Source organism: Pelophylax lessonae (genome assembly GCF_965119305.1).
Source record: "Pelophylax lessonae genome assembly, chromosome: 8".
NCBI lineage: Eukaryota > Metazoa > Chordata > Amphibia > Anura > Ranidae > Pelophylax > Pelophylax lessonae.
In genome coordinates, this window is record NC_138775.1 from 274,743,143 (window position 1) to 274,759,135 (window position 15,993).

Genomic DNA, 15,993 nt, shown 5'->3' on the forward strand with positions numbered 1-15,993 from the left:
TATAATGGACTCTATTAGAACTGTCTGCTTTTGTGAAGGGTTTACTTTTTTTTAAATGCACACAGTTAGCATTTTTAGATGGTTAAGTGGCAAGTGCAACTCCAAGAAAAAATGGCCCCATTTTGAAATGCATATGAGAGCAGTTTTTACAGGTCAGGATATATCCATCCAGTCTTGAGACTTGCACACCTTTTGTCAGACGGCACAGCCGTGTTGGTGACCAGACTATTCCATACAGCTTGGCCGCCTCTTTACCCACAGCCTGTGATTGGACAGTGTGGGAGAAGCAGCACTTTATATCTCTGCTCAGCATGATCTTTCCTATTGATCTGTGTTCACTTTGCAGACTCTGCCATCGTTCTCCTAGTCTAAGCTCTGCTGTACAGGGGTTCATAACAACCAAGACAAATTCACGTACTAATTGGTTTTATAAAATCCTTAATTTCTGGAAGAGGTTTTAAAAAGCTATAGCCTTCCTTTTTAATGTCCCAAAATGAGAATACACAGCAGCCTTGCTAAATAAAGCTATGAAATCACTTTCCAGTGGGGAAAGTTGATGAAGGTGAGCCTAGTGCAGTATTGGAGCGGCTTGTTTCCTGATGTCGCAGTAGAATGGGACCATTGTGTAGAGGTCAGGGCAGGCAGAGTAAACCACCAGTGTGCACGCTGCTAGTAGCTAGAGTACAAATCTGATACACAAAGCCCTTCTGTGTGGGAAGTCCGCACCGCCCAACCTCTGTGTCCTTCACTTGTTTCCTCATTGCCTTCTCTAATCTTTTGTCTCAGCCTGTATCTTATAGCAAAGTCTCCGCTTGTCCTGTGTCCAGGATATAAAATCTGCTACAGGATGGAAATTTAGACTGGCCTTGTACTAGATATGGAGTCTCCAGTACTGCCATGTGCGGATTTACTTTTCACTCCTTCCTGCCAGCAATCTGTACATTCATGTATGCAAACATCCATGCTGGGGGGAAGTTATTTAACGTCAACTCGGTGGGCCACTAGCCAAAGTTTCATCTGGTGGCTGTTCAGCAGACTAAGTTTATTACCTCCATTTCAAGTGTCATTAATTCAGCCCTGCAAAAGCTTTACCCCCTACAAGGGAAACTCCAGTCAAAATGAAATTTTTCCTAATAGTATGTTCAATATCTTTTTTTTTTTTTTTTTTGTTCATTTTTTGGCTAGCTGTTTTGTGTAGCTTAGAAAGTCTTATGTAAACTAGACAATCTGCTTCTTCCTGTTCACCGACAACGCTATCTCACTGTATCTGAATTTTGCTAAGCTGTCGTTCACTTCCTGAAAAGGTGGTCGGTCTTTCTTAGCCAGGCAGGTGGTTGCCTGTACTATGATTTTAGTCTGTGAGCTGAGACCCCCTCCCCCTGACATTCTCCTATGGTAGTCTTCATGCAAAGCACAGCTTTACTGTATATGCACACCTTGTGACCTAAAAATTGCAAGGACCGCCATTTCATCTAGGGTCTCTGCTAAAAAAAAGAATACGTTTTAGGGGTTCCAAGTAAAGTGTGTTTTCTTTCTTTCAGCAAAAAAAATTACTCAGAACCCCCCCCCCCCCCCCAAAAAAAAAACAGAGACCCTAGAGTATGAAATGGCGGTCGTGGCGTCATAAGCTTGACATATTGGTTATCTGCCTACTCGGCGTAACACCATTTATATTTTACCCCCAAAAAATTGGGTTGTATATTGTGGTTTATCGGTATTAACCCCCCCCCCCCCCCCAAAAAAGGGTCTCTGCTAAATAAAATGTTTGAGGGTTATGAGCAATTTTCTACCAAAAAAAAATTACTCGGAACCCCCAAATATATATATATATATATATATATATATATATATATATATATATATATATATATATATATATATATATATATATATATATATATATATATATATATATATATATATATATATATATATATATACATATACATTTTTTAGCAGAGACCCTAGAAAATGGAATTGAGGTCGTTACAATTTGTCACAAGGTATTTGCACAGCACTCTTTCAAACGCACTTTTTTTGGTAGGAGGGGAGAGAAACCCTTTAACGAAAAATGTAAATGCAAAAAAACACTATGTAACCCAATTTATTTTTCGGGATAAAATATAAAAGATGTTACACTGAGTAAGTAGATGCCTAACCTGTCACACTTTAAAATTGCGCATGCTTGTGGAATGGAGCCAACTACGGTACTTACGGTAGAATTATTGCTCTTTATGTTTTGTGGTGATACCTTTTACATGTGTGGTGCAAAGAGCATTTATATATGCGGGCGCTACCTACATTTCTGCTTTTGTGTAAGCACAAGGGTCTTTTTTTTTTTTCCCCTCCGGTGTGGGGTGTGTGAGGCATGCATATTATGACCACCCTTATGTGCCTCTATCCATTGTTTGTGGTTTTTGTGGTTTTTGTTAATTGAATTCTACTAGGGAACGTTTTTAATGGCTGCTTCCAATATGTAAGAAACTGGTACCGTTAATGGATCCATTTATTTAAATATTTTTTGTGCTCTTTGTCATGATGATGCAATTCTCTTTTTCCGGCAGGCTCTGGAGTTTGAAGGTTGGACGAACATGTTCTTCGTATCGGAGTTTACACTTTCCTGTGTAATGGGGTAGGTTCTTTATAATGAACGACCTGTAATTCACAATTCTCAGACTTTCAGGCACCCCTGAATCTCGCAGCCTTCTATATAGGGGGGCTTTTTTTGTAAGTTCCAATCAAGTGCAATAAGCCATAGCAGCCAACCAGAATTCATCTTCTACTCCACGGATGATGCTGTTGATAAGTACATTTAGGAGTATCCATACCCAGAATGTTCATAAATAGTTTATAGATTGGGCTGTCTCTGAGCTCTGTTGGGGAGGATTTCACTTCCTCCCACAGAGAAGCAACAGTAAGGGAATGAGCCTCTCCAACACCCCTTTCACAAAGCAGATAGTCTTCCCAAGAAGTTCCCCTACAGCAAAAAAGGCAAAAATGAATGTGGAGTACCACTTTTACCCTCCTAAACTTGTTACAGCGCATCTGGAAAGTCTTCAGCGCTTCACTTCTTACACATTTTTGTTATTTTATAGCCTTATTCCAAAATTGAATAAATTCATGATTTTCCTCAAAATTCTACAACCATACCGCATAATGACAATGTGAAGAAAGGTGTGTTTAATTTTTTTTAATTAAAGTTGGGGATTTCAAACGAAAATAATCCCCATATACATAAGTATCACAGCCTTTGCTCAACACTTTGTAGAAGCACCCAATTACAGCCTGAAGTCTTTTTTGAGTATGATGCTTGGCACACCTATTTTTGGGAAGTTTCTTCCATTCTTTGCAGGACCTCTCAAGCTCCATCAGATTGGATGGGGAGCGTCAGTGCACAGCCCTTTTCAGATCTCCTCAGAGATGTTCAATCGGTTTAAGTCTGGGCTCTGGCTGGACCACTCAAGGAAATTCTGAGTTGTCCCGGAGCCACTCCTTTGTTATTTTGGCTGTGTGCTTCGGGTCGTTCTCCTGTTGGAAGAAGAACCTTCACCCCAGTTTGAGGTCTGGAGCAGGTTTTCATCAAGGAGGTCTCTGTACATTGCTGCATTCATCTTTCCCTCCAATCCTGACTAGTCTCCCAGTTCCCGCCCCTGAAAAACCTCTCCACAGCATAATGCTGCCACCACCATGCTTCACTGTAGGGACGATACACATGACGCTTGCCATTCAGGCCAAAGAGTTCAATCTTTGTTTCTTCAGACCAGATGTTTCTCTTGTTCTGAGACTCCTTCAGGTGCCTTTTGGCAAACCCCAGGTGGGCTGTCATGTGCCTTTTACTGAGAAGTGACTTCTGTTTAGCCGCTCTACCATACAGGCCTGATTGGTGGAGTGCTGCTGAGATGGTTGGTCTTCTGGAAGGTTCTCCTCTCTCCACAGAGAAATGCTGGAGCTCTGTCAGAGTAACCATCGGGTTCTTGGTCACCTCCCTGACTAAGGCCCTTCTCCCCCCGATTGCTCAGTTTGGCCGGGGGGCCTGCTCTAGAAAGAGTCCTGGTGGTTCCAAACTTCCATTTACGGATGATGGGAGGCCACTGTGCTCATTGGGAACTTCAATGCTGCAAACATTTTTCTGTACCCTTCCCCAGATCTGTGCCTCAATACAATCCTGTCTTGGAGGTCTACAGACAATTCCTTAGACTTCATGGCTTGGTTTGTGCTCTGACATGCACTGGTAACTGTGGGACCTTATATAGATAGGTGGGTGTGCCTTTCCAAATCCTGTCCAATCAACTGAATTTACCACAGGTGGACTCCCAAGTTGTAGAAACATCTCAAGGATGATCAGTGGAAACGGGATGCACCTGAGCTCAATTTTGAGTGTCATGGTTTCAAAGGCTGTGACTACTGTACATGGGGTGGTTTTGCAAAAAACAAAAAAAAAATTCAAACGATTTTCACGTTATTATGGGCTAGAGTTTTTGAGGAAAATTATGAAATCCATTTTGGAAGAAGGCTGTAGCAAAATGTGGAAAAAGTGAAGCGCTGTGAATACGTTCTGATGCACTGTATGTTGAGGTCTGTATTCACTATTACTTTACAGTAATGGATGTGTGATGCAGTGCTATCGGCAAGGTTAACTTGTGTGGTGCGATGACCATTCACAGCTGTTGAGGTGAAAAGGCCATTAAAGCTGTGTACTGAACCCCTGAGTTGGCATGAAAAGCTACGCTGGCCATTCACCTTGAAGCATTGTAGCAAATACAGTTGGGTTTTGTTTGCCTTAATCCGTGTTTTTTTTTTTTTTTTTTTCCCCCACCAGTCAATGGTAAGTTGTCTTGTTTGATCAACTCTTTTGAGGTTTGAAAGGTGGCTAAAATTTGCTAGAAAACCACTCAAATGTATGCTCTGCTTTGGTGCGTTGTGCAAATACATGGGAAGGCTGCTTTATCCTTTATCGCCATCTGCAGGCTGCAAGTGGTACTACACCTACATTTCTGGCTGACCTATCCCTTTAGTGTCGGTTTCCACTAGTGCGACTTGACACATGTCAAGTCACACAGCAAGTCAAAAGCCATTGATTTCAATTCGGCCGTTTTCACTGCCGCAACTTCAAAAGTAGTTTGTGCACTACTTTTGAGCCGACTTCAGTGCGACTTCCCTCTATAATGAGGGACAAGTCGCACTGAATTCCGCAAGCAACTTTCACTAGGAAGTCGCGGCAGTGGAAACAGAGCATAAAGCAGTGTTTAACTCCGGTTCTCTGGGCACACGAACAGGCCAGATTTTAAGTATTACTTTGGAGATGCAGACTAAAATACTGCATTCACTGAGCAACAAATTGTATCACCTGGGATGTATTTCAGTTTTCTTGCAAACCTGGCCTGTTAGTGTGCCCTGAGGACCGGAGTTGAGAATCACTGCCTTAGTGTATGTGAACCCTCATCTTGTTAAACCATTTAGGTAAAAATGAAACGCAAAACCTTTCTGTATATACACATAAAATAAATAGGAAGAAAGGTATTTAGAATGTTGATTTTTATAAATGATCACTTACTCTCTGTTCTCAGCAGCATAAGGAGCCCTGAGAGTTTGGGACAGAGAAACAGTAGCAAACTGCTCTTCCCAGTGAATGGGGAAGGTGGGTTGTCTGCACAAGCCTGATCATTGGATTAGCTCCAGGTACAGCCAAAAAAACTGTCTACACTGTGCTCTCCTGCTTAGTGTGGTCAGTTTTTAATAAGAAAGCAGTGGGACTGGCAGGAACACTAGGGATTTCACACTAAGGCAGCAATACAAAGAGAACAGGAAACTTTCTCATACAAGTACATGGTACAGCAGGAGCATATCAGGAATGTAATGTTTAGGGGTAACATTTCTTAACTAAAGTTTGGCTCATTTCCTATTTTTTTTTTTTCCAGATTTATTTTGATGTACTCAACGGTACTTTGTACCCAATATAATTCTGCTCTGACAACCACAATAGTAGGCTGTATAAAGGTAAGGTGTGTGTGTGTCACAATAAAGTAAACCTGTGCTTCATTTTGAAACCTAATGTTATTGCTTATGATCCGAGACACCACAAGATGTCTTGCATAAGACAGAGGTTCTTAACCTTAGTGGGATTTTGACTCCCCACCCCCAAAATCATTGGTGGTGGTAGAGTCCACTAGGGATGAATAATCTCCCCAAATCTTTGTCATTGTCATAGTGAACCCCAGGGAAAAATAGTCCTTCAAATATTTGGTGTCGGTGGGTTTCAGGGGAGAATGGTCCGCCAAAGGTGGTGGTACTTAGCTTTGACAGAAGCCAGTGCCAACCGCCGATAAAGATTGACAATTTTGCACGCTGCCTGCTTCTACCACCGCCATGTCTTTCTGTCTGCAGATGCAGCAGTTCCCGAACGATTTTAGATTCATTGGAACTTTCATGATAAGAAGTTGTAGTCCTACCCTGTGCCTTTTTTTTTTTTTTTTTCATTAAAACAGCAGGTGAGGGCCCTCTCTAGCGAGCCAGTATGGGCCTGGTGCTGGAGCAGACAGGAGAGCCACTGACCTAGAAGAACTTTCTGTGCCCCCTGTTTGATTTTACTTTCACTTTGTTACTGGTGCCGGACTTCCCCTGCGAACTGCCATTCAAGTGTCCACCGAGACTTCCTCGTGGCATTAAAAGTGAAACTTAGAGAGGGACGAAGGGGCTTTTCTGTTTAATAAAAGTAATTAGGGATGCACCGGATGTTTGGCGGCCAAACATTATTCGGCGGAAAATAGAAAAAATAGCACTTTCGGTGCTCGGCCGAATAAGTCAAAAGGCCGAATAATTTTGTGCCGAACAATAGGGCTGAACGATAGTCGATATGATATCTACTATCGTTCTGTGGCCGTAGGCGATATTCACATAGGCAGGGGGGAAGGGACTCGGAGGAGGACTCACAGACTTCCGTGTTAGGCAGGGGAAGCCGGGGACACTTCAGCGGTGAGCATACATACATACATTACTCACTCGTGCACTGCAGCCCGCCCCACACATTCAGTGAGTCTTACTCTCCTCCCTAGTTTTTTCAATGGCACATTCAGGGAGCCAATCACGCCATGATTAGCTGCACAGCGAACCAATCACGCGTGCCTGCACACCTGATTGGTTCCGCTGTGCCGCTACTCACGGCGTGATTGGCTTCCTGAATGTGCCATTGAAAAAACTAGGGAGGAGAGTAAGACTCACTGAATGTGTGGGGCGGGCTGCAGTGCACGAGTGAGTAATGTATGTATGCGGCTGTGCTCCTTTCCAGGCTCCTACTAGTCCACCTCCAGCCTCCTACTACCACCACTATGAGAGACTGTCTGTCACTGTATAATCTGATCGAGTCCACACTGACACTGACTGACTGTCACTGAGTAATTGATGTTACCATATTAACCCTGACCTGCCCAGTGCCCTGTATCTGCAATTAAAATTTACAAGGCTGCCTGCATGCTTCCTGATTTCCATTCCCAGCATCCTTCCCAATCCCTACAGTGTCACTAACATTAACCCTATGGTACAAGGCTGCAGTGTGCACTGAATCTTATTCCCTACAGTAACATTTAGGGAGAGAGAGACATGAGAGGACGAGAGAGAGACATGAGAGGACGAGAGAGAGACATGAGAGGACGAGAGAGAGACATGAGAGGACGAGAGAGAGACATGAGAGGACGAGAGAGAGACATGAGAGGACGAGAGAGAGACACATGAGAGGACAAGAGAGAGAGACATGAGAGGACAAGAGAGAGAGACATGAGAGGACAAGAGAGAGAGACATGAGAGGACAAGAGAGAGAGACACGAGAGGACAAGAGAGAGGACAAAAAATTGGCAAAATAAATGGAAAAAATGCGAAACGCCGCATTCGGCCTTCGGCCAAGCATTTCATTATTCGGCTTCGGCCAAGAATTTCATTTCGGTGCATCCCTAAAAGTAATAGGTGCATCTTGTAGTACCTGCAACTAGGCAGGATGCTTGCTTTATAAAAGTTTTGAATAAATGCTAAACCATTAAATAGATAAAAAAAATCACCCAAATCTCATTTTTGCATTGCATTGTGCCAGGAGGTGCAAGCTGCTGCTGGGAAATTAACTAGACATGTGAAGAACAAAAAAAATTGTATCGATTTTTAAGAGTTTAGCTTTGTTGCATTTGTAAGTTTAGCTTAGTTTGTTTGTTTTTTATTTTTATTTTTTTTTTTGGGACCAGATTTCAATTTTCCCAATGGATTTAAAATATTTGAATCTCATATTAAATCAATCCAATTTCATTGTAAATAGTTGGTTCTAGTCAAATTTTGGAAAACAGTTTTTTCTATTTTTATTTGAATCTTTTTCTTTTTCTTTAATTTAGTAAGACTGCTATATTAAACAAGAATACCCCTTTGGGGATGATTTACTAAAATTGAGAGTGCAAAATCTGGTGCAGCTGTGCATGGTAGCCAATCTGCTTTAAGCTTTGACAAAAAAAGGGAAGCTGATTGGTTTCAATGCAGAGCTGCACCAGATTTTTCACTATGCTATTTTAGTAAATCAACCCCATAGCCTTTTAGGGAAATCTGCAATAGTCAGTAATATGTTTTTTATACATCAAATTATTATTTCTGAATTTAAAATTTTGTCTGAAGTTCGAATTGGTTTCGTTATTTTGGATTCATTTAAATTAGTTACGATTTGTAATTTGGAAATTCAGGAATATCAGTTTCTCCAGATTACGAACATTTTGTCCCAATTTCGATTTGGAAACAAACGAACCGCACATGTCTATTTTTTAACCCTTGAGATGTAAATGTGTGACCTAGCCTGCTAACTTAATACAGTCTTACCAATTCTGCATGGAGTTTGCCTTTGGCTAGCCATTTATGCCTAGATTTCTCTTGCTCAATGCTGAGCAGTGAGAATAGAGGAATCTCTACTGCCAGCTATTGTATTCAGCAGCCATGAATCGCATGGCATTGTATCAGCCAGCATACGATCAGGGACTGTGCAAAATAACTATTGAAGGCTGGGTAAAAAAATTCAGCACTGTCAACATAATAGCTCTTTTACCTGGTCTTCAACAAAATTATTTAGCACAGTCCCTGATTGTGTTCCAGCTGCTACAATACAATTTGAAGTTTGGCTTTAAGGAATCTCAACGTTATTTGGATCATCTGGGGTGAGCGCGTTTTTTTTCTTATGAAGCACATGGCTGCTTGAATACCTGAACAGTGACTGACTGCATTGAATAGGATGTAGTCCCTGTTCAGATGACAATTTGCCACCAGGCTCCTTCGATTCCGAATCTTGTCAAGTTGGGTTGTACGACGGGGACACATTCTGTGGCTGATTCAATCGGCCAAAAACAAGCCTTCTCTAGTGAGCTTTAAAGTGGTTCTAAAGTCAGAAGGCTTTTTTTATCTGATCTTGATGCAATAATAATGCCTGAGTCCCAGCTCGATCCAGCAATGTTGCATGAGAGCCTCAGCTGTCCAAGGAAGCTCCCTCCTTATTGGCCGAGACCGCAGCAGGCACCATTGGCTACCGCAGCTGTCAGTCAGTGAACCATTGAGGAAAGGGGGGGTGAGGACAAGCCACAGCTCAGTGTCTGAATGGACACAGAGTAGCAGCTCGGGTGCCCCCATAGTAAACTGCTTGCTGTGGGGACACTTGTCAGAAGGAAGAGGCCGGGAGCGCCAGCGCAGGACCTAAGGAGGATCAGGGGGGGGTGCTCTGTGCAAAACGAACTCCACAGAGGAGGAAAGTAGAACATGTTATATTAAAACAAAAGAAAAAAAAATTATTTATTTTTTTTTTTTTTGTTTTAAAAATTTTTTTTTAAAGCCTAACTCCATCTTTACTTTAACTTTTAATAGTTTGTTTGGGCCAAGCTTTCCCAAACGAACTTTATTTTACTAATTGCAGTGGCCAATGTCACCACTATATAAACAAAATGGAGTCCGCCTGAGCATTTTTCAGCCAGTCACAGGGCTGTAGCTGAGGCTACATACAGTTTATAGTGCTGACAGCAACTGTAACAGTTGGTAAGGAAATGGATTTTGCTTGGACCAACTTAACTCTAGCTCCAATTAACTATTTAAAGTATAAGGAAAGATGGAATTGGGCTTTAAGGTCAGCTTCACATATGCTGCGGCCACAGTTCCCCGATTCGGGACGGAAGTTGCACCTTTAATAGGAATCAAAGACGCACAGAACTTTTTTTTTTTTATTAAGGCTCGGTTCACACTATTGCGATGCGGGAAGGCTGAGAATTCGCAGCCTGTTCCCGCATCGCACACGCACCCCCGGCAGTTCACACTGCCATATGCGATCCGCTGGGGGTGCCAATGTAATCTTAACGACACCCCCAGTTTGATCGCATATCGCAGTGCGATCGTGCAGTTCGCACAGGATCGGATCGCACAAGTGTGAACCGCTGTGCGATCCGATCCTGATGCGGCAGCAAAAATGCCTCCTGTGCGTCTTTGGTGCGGTGCGAATTTAGCCATACAAACTGTATGGCTAAACTCGCACCGCACAGCTGATCGCATGTCATGTCGGAGCAGTGCGCTCCGACATGACATGCGAACCCGGCACACGCAGAAGTGTGAACCGGGTCTAAATGCGGACTGCAGCCGGCCAGGCGCTGCATGAACTGGCTCCATTGAGATCCAGTCAGATCGCCTGTCATGCGAATTGGATGTGGGGAAACCCACATCCTGTGTGTGTAAACCCAGCAAGGGGATGGAGATAACCATGATGTCCTTGGGTGGAACATTTAATTTTGCTGTGATAAAAGACCTGTGGCCACCATGTGTCTTGAATTTACATTTAAAGAATCATGGATAGAGCCATGTATTGAAGACCTGTAGGACTTGTTAACCCATTCTTTTACTTTCTTTGCAGAATATCCTAATCACGTACATCGGAATGTTCTTTGGAGGAGATTACATATTCACATGGACAAACTTCCTGGGGTTAAATATCAGGTAGGAATGTAGTAAACCCCAAAAGGGAACTTCTTCCTCCCTCTCTTTTGGTTTTTTTTTTTTTTAAAGGATAAGTCCAGTCAAAGCTTAACTGTGCCACATTCTAGGACTATTCTATCTAACCCTGTAAATATATAACTTTACACCAGCTGTGCCTTGAGATTCTGCATACTTTTAAAGGGTGTCATGACTGAAAAAGGGTGAGAAATGCTGGTATATTGAATACCACCTCCCTACCAGGCCTGGTTCACACCCAATGTATTGCAAAATGCACCTGGAATATGCAACCTGCATGTTTTTTTTTTTTTTTTTTATTGATCCAGCTGTACTGTGGCTAGTGGTAGTAAATGGTGCCCAATCTTTAATATTCGAGGGAGAAGTAGTTGGTGTTAGTAGCAAGAATCATTCCCCATTGTTAGTGGCAGAAATGATGACTTAAGGCCACAGTTTGGAAACCACTGTCCTAGGGTGGCAATCCCTGTCTTATAAAAAAAATAAATAAATACATAAACGCTGACCACAAAAAATAGTGCAGTTTCTGAAAATAACCACTTTCTGTGGACCTAATCCCTGACTCCACCCCTAGATTCCTAGAAACTAATCAGTGTTGGCAGCTCCAGGTTCCCGCACCCAAACATAGCTGCTGCAACAGGCTGTCCAAGGGGGACATCGAGACAGAACAAGTCTAGGGCACTGCCTGACCTGAACATATCCTGCCACTTAACAGAAGATTTGCTTTGCAAATTATGTTGCCATAGATGCAAGGAAATAAAAATGGGATTTTTGACTAAAAAACAATTCGTTGATGTTCATTAACGGACACAGCTCCTGATCTTCATAACAATTGGGTTATACTGCCCCTTACAGGAGTAGGACACTAGAAAAATAATCTGGCTATACCTTTTGGGCAGTCCCAGGGGGTATACTCCTTCTCCCTGCTATAGGTACTCAGTTTGGTTTTATATCTTCTGACACTGCTTGTAACTAAAGAGGGGTGGGTGCTTCGTCCACCAGAGAAATGGATTTTAGGGTAAGTCAAAAACCCATTTTTCTTCCGTTCAATGATTGACACAGCTCCTCCTCTTCATACCCATTGGGATGTCCCAAAGCAGTGTTAAACCTGAGGGATGGGAATAGCAAAAAAATTCCCAAGGCTAAACAGTAGCTAACCAGGCAACTGGGGAAAAAAAATACACCCCCGAAGAGGATCTGATCCTCTAACAGCAGCCTGCCAAAAGAGGCATCCGCAGATGCCAACACATCCACTATAAATCTTTGTGAAAGTGTGCACCGCTGACCAGGTGGATGCCCTGAAAACCTGCGTCACTGATGACGGAAGGCCCAGGAGGCACAATGTCTTCATTCACATGAAAATCGGAGAACATTTGGGAGGAACGATGGACAGGGGCCAAGAACCACCTTTATCTCTGTGAATCACCAGGTATGATGAACGACAGGATAACACCGCCAGTTCCGACACCCTGCGTGCAGAGGTAAATGCCTTAAAAAAGCTACCTTCTAAAACAGTGTAAGCAAGGGAATCTCCCGAAGATTCTCAAAGGGAGGCTTCTGGGGGCTGAAAGCACCAAATTGAGGTCCCAAGTTAGCAACGACGACCGCACTGGAGGAACCAAACTTCAGACACTCATAAGAAAGGTGCGCACCAGGGGAGTGTGTGGCCAAGGGTTGTTGAAAGAAGACTGCCAAAGTAGACACCTGGACTCTGATGATACACATGGCCAATCTCTGTTCACAACACCCCCCCCAGTTGAAGGCAAAAGTCCAAGATGAGAGCCAGGATGAACCTCAAGAGACTCACACCATGCAATATACATCTTTCACGTACGATGGTAGATCTTCCTAGAAGTAAATTTCCTAGCTTTTAACAGCGTAGGAAGCACCGACTCGGCTAGCTAAACATCTATCCTTCAGCACTTGGTATTCAACAGCCAAGCCGTCAAAGCCAGCAACTGTAAAGCAGGATGGAAGATTGGTCCTTGGGGACAGCAGATTCTCCCTGAGAGGAAGCTTCCAAGGAACATCGGCATATTAAGCCTGGCAAGGACAATCCGGAGCCACTAATATCAGAATGTCTTCTGCCTCAATCCTGCGTAGGAGTCGCGGCAGAAGCTTGAGAAGAGGGAAGCGTAAATCGGAGGATACTATCCCCCAAGGGGCCACCAGTGCGTCTGGCGTCCGCCAGAGGATCCTGTGACCGAGCCACAAACCTCTGCACCTTTCTGTTGAGCCAAGACGCCAACAGATCCACCTCAGGGATGTGCCACCATAGATACAACTGATCAAACACTGCCGGATGAAGGGACCACCTGCAGACTGAGATAATCTGCCTGCCAGTTTTCCACCCTGGGAATGTGTATGGCGGAGAGGGCTTGAAGGAACCGTTCTCCCCACCTTAAAACCCCGGCTACCTTGACCCTTTTTATGCCGACATAAGCTATGGCCATGGCATTGTTCGATGGAATGCGCACTGGCTATCCCTGAAGATGATCCGTCCAATAGTCCAGACAGTCTGATCGCTCAGAGTTCCAAGACATTGAGTGGGAGTCTAGATTCTTCCAGCGTCCAGATCTTCTGAGCAGAATGCTTGCTGAATATGCCTCCCTAGCTGGCATCTGTGGTGACTACTGCCCAATACAAGGGGAGAAAGCAGGAGAGAAATTGTAGCCTGCAATTTCTGGAGTTGGCCTTAGCCAGAGGGCTTCTTTCTCTAGGCAGAGTCAGACCCAGATAGTCCAGCTTTGTGGATGGAACCAGAGCAGACTTCTGGGAATTCAGAATCCAGCCAAATTCCTGCAGTTTGTATGGTGATCTCCAGGTTTTTCATCAGCACAGTAGGAGACTCCCCTCGCAGAAGGAGGTAGCCCAGTACCACAATCCCCCATTGGTGTAACAAGGCTAAAACTTTTGTAAGACCTGAGGAGGTGAGGTGAGACCAAAGGGTAACGCCAAAAACTGATAATGCTCCTCTCCCACGGCAAAGCGGAGGAAGCGCTGGTGACCGACACATATTGGAATGTGAAGGTAAGTATCCTTGATGTCGATAGAGGCAAAATCCCTCTGATGTAGGAATGCCAATACCGTGCGAATGGACTCCATTCTGAACCCGCACAAAGCAGTTCAGCACCTTGCCTTCCTTCCTTGGATCTGTACAAGTTTGAGTGAAAAGTTCCAAGTGGGAACCAGGACAATTACTCCTTGAAGTAACACCTTGTACCACCCCAAACAGACCCTATAAGCGGTTTGGGGGACAGGTGCAAGTTGGAAGGAAAGAACCTTGCCAGGGGACAAGAGTGAAACTCGATCTTGTAGCTGGACTGAATAACTTTGTGGACCCACTTGTCTTGTACCAGGGTCCAGAAACCAGCAAAGAGGTCCCCCCACCCCTGATACGGGTGAGGGTGCACCTTCATGCTGAAGAAGCCTTGTCTGCAGGCAGACCAGGTTCGTTCAGATCCCCCCCCCAGAGGAGGACATGAAAAGCTTCAAGCTCTTGTCAGTTGACCTTGAGGGATGAAAAAAACCTTCCTATGAGCTGAGGAGGGTGGCCCACAACAAGGTTCCTTGCTCTTTATCAGCCTGTGGAAGAAAGGTACTCTTCACCCCCCCCCCCCCCCCCACACCAAAACACACACCAAGGTCCTGGGAACTAGGTCCTTGCTCCTGACTAGGCAGAAGAAAAAAAAAAGAAAACAGTACTTTTATAGAGAGGGTAGTGGACTGACCAATAGGTATAGCCAGATTCTTTTTCTGCCTAGTGTCCTACCCCTGTAGAGGGCCATATTAACCAATGGTTATGAAGAACAGGAGCTGTGTCCATCGATAATGAAATTAGAATTTTTGTCCGCTTTATTCCTCATTTTTAATGGAGCATACTACATATACTCTATGCCTATATAGGGCTGTGCTTACCAGCATTGGAATGCACAGGGGTTTCATGCAGGCAGTCACATTAATGTCTATTGGGACACACCTGCTGCTTCCAATAAAACACACATGGCTGCATGGAACACCTGTGTGTCCCCATGTGGGTAAACACAGGCATACGGTATCATATGCCCTGTGTTCATAAGACCTTAAAATTGTTAAAGGTGATACTGATCGAAATAAACGAGGAAGTAGATTATGTATCTATTTCTGACTTTTTTTTTTTTTCCTTTCTTTTGCAGTATTGCTGGCAGTTTAGTCTACTCATACATCACATTTACAGAAGAGCAAATGAACAAACAGTCGGAGCCCATTGGCAAACTGGACAACAAGGGGAAGAGCGCGGTGTGAGCGCACACCTCATCATAAGTGACGCGGGGCAAGCACATCATGGACATGCGCTTGCACGCCAAACTATTGCTAATTTGCACAAATCAATTTAAATGATGCCTTTTTTTATATATTTTAGATAGAATTGTTTTTAGCGAACAAACATATTTAATTCCGAAAGCTGTAAAAGAAGTGTTGTTTTTTTTTTTTTAAATCCAATCAAGCATTTCAGTGTGACCTAGGACAACACAGCTAGTCCCAGTGCTTTGTGTTGTACCAGTATTTTAATTGTTTTTTTTTAACGTTTGGTATGAAGATGCAGCGTTAAGGCATTTGAGGTAGTAGCTTATAGAAGCTGCATGGTTAATTACCATGTATGGGTGCTGCTATAGACAAGACTTTTAATCTGTGTAGTGTGGCTATAGATTTACAGAGATTACTCTTGTCAATGAGGTAGAAGAATCGGCCCCACTACATAGAAATTGTTCAAGCTCAAAGCTGTCTGCCAACATGCAGCAGTGAACTTGGGGTACCACTGAAGGACCTGATCCTTGTTTGAGTGTTGAATGCTTGCACCATTTGCTGTTGTCCTTGCTGGGTCTGTAATAATGGAATATATTTGGGAGAAGTGGAGTACCACACCAAATTAGTGTTATAAGCATTTTTATTTCTTCATATAAGTTGAGGCTAGGCCAACATGTTTCAGGGGTTTTCCCTTCAATAAGTTACATGCAG

The 15,993-nt window shown here is 43.5% G+C and overlaps 1 protein-coding gene across 1 annotated transcript in view; it reads left to right on the forward strand.

Moving 5' to 3' along the window:
* SLC35D1 (solute carrier family 35 member D1) overlaps positions 1-15,476 on the forward strand; it is a 52,115-nt gene extending 36,639 nt beyond the window's left edge. The window contains exons 9-12 of the mRNA XM_082266474.1: positions 2,565-2,632; positions 5,919-5,997; positions 10,901-10,983; positions 15,171-15,476. Coding sequence (XP_082122600.1) covers positions 2,565-2,632; positions 5,919-5,997; positions 10,901-10,983; positions 15,171-15,279 — 339 coding nt within the window. The 3' untranslated portion in view covers positions 15,280-15,476. The remainder of the gene's footprint in view (positions 1-2,564; positions 2,633-5,918; positions 5,998-10,900; positions 10,984-15,170) is intronic.
* The last annotated feature ends 517 nt before the right edge of the window (positions 15,477-15,993 follow it).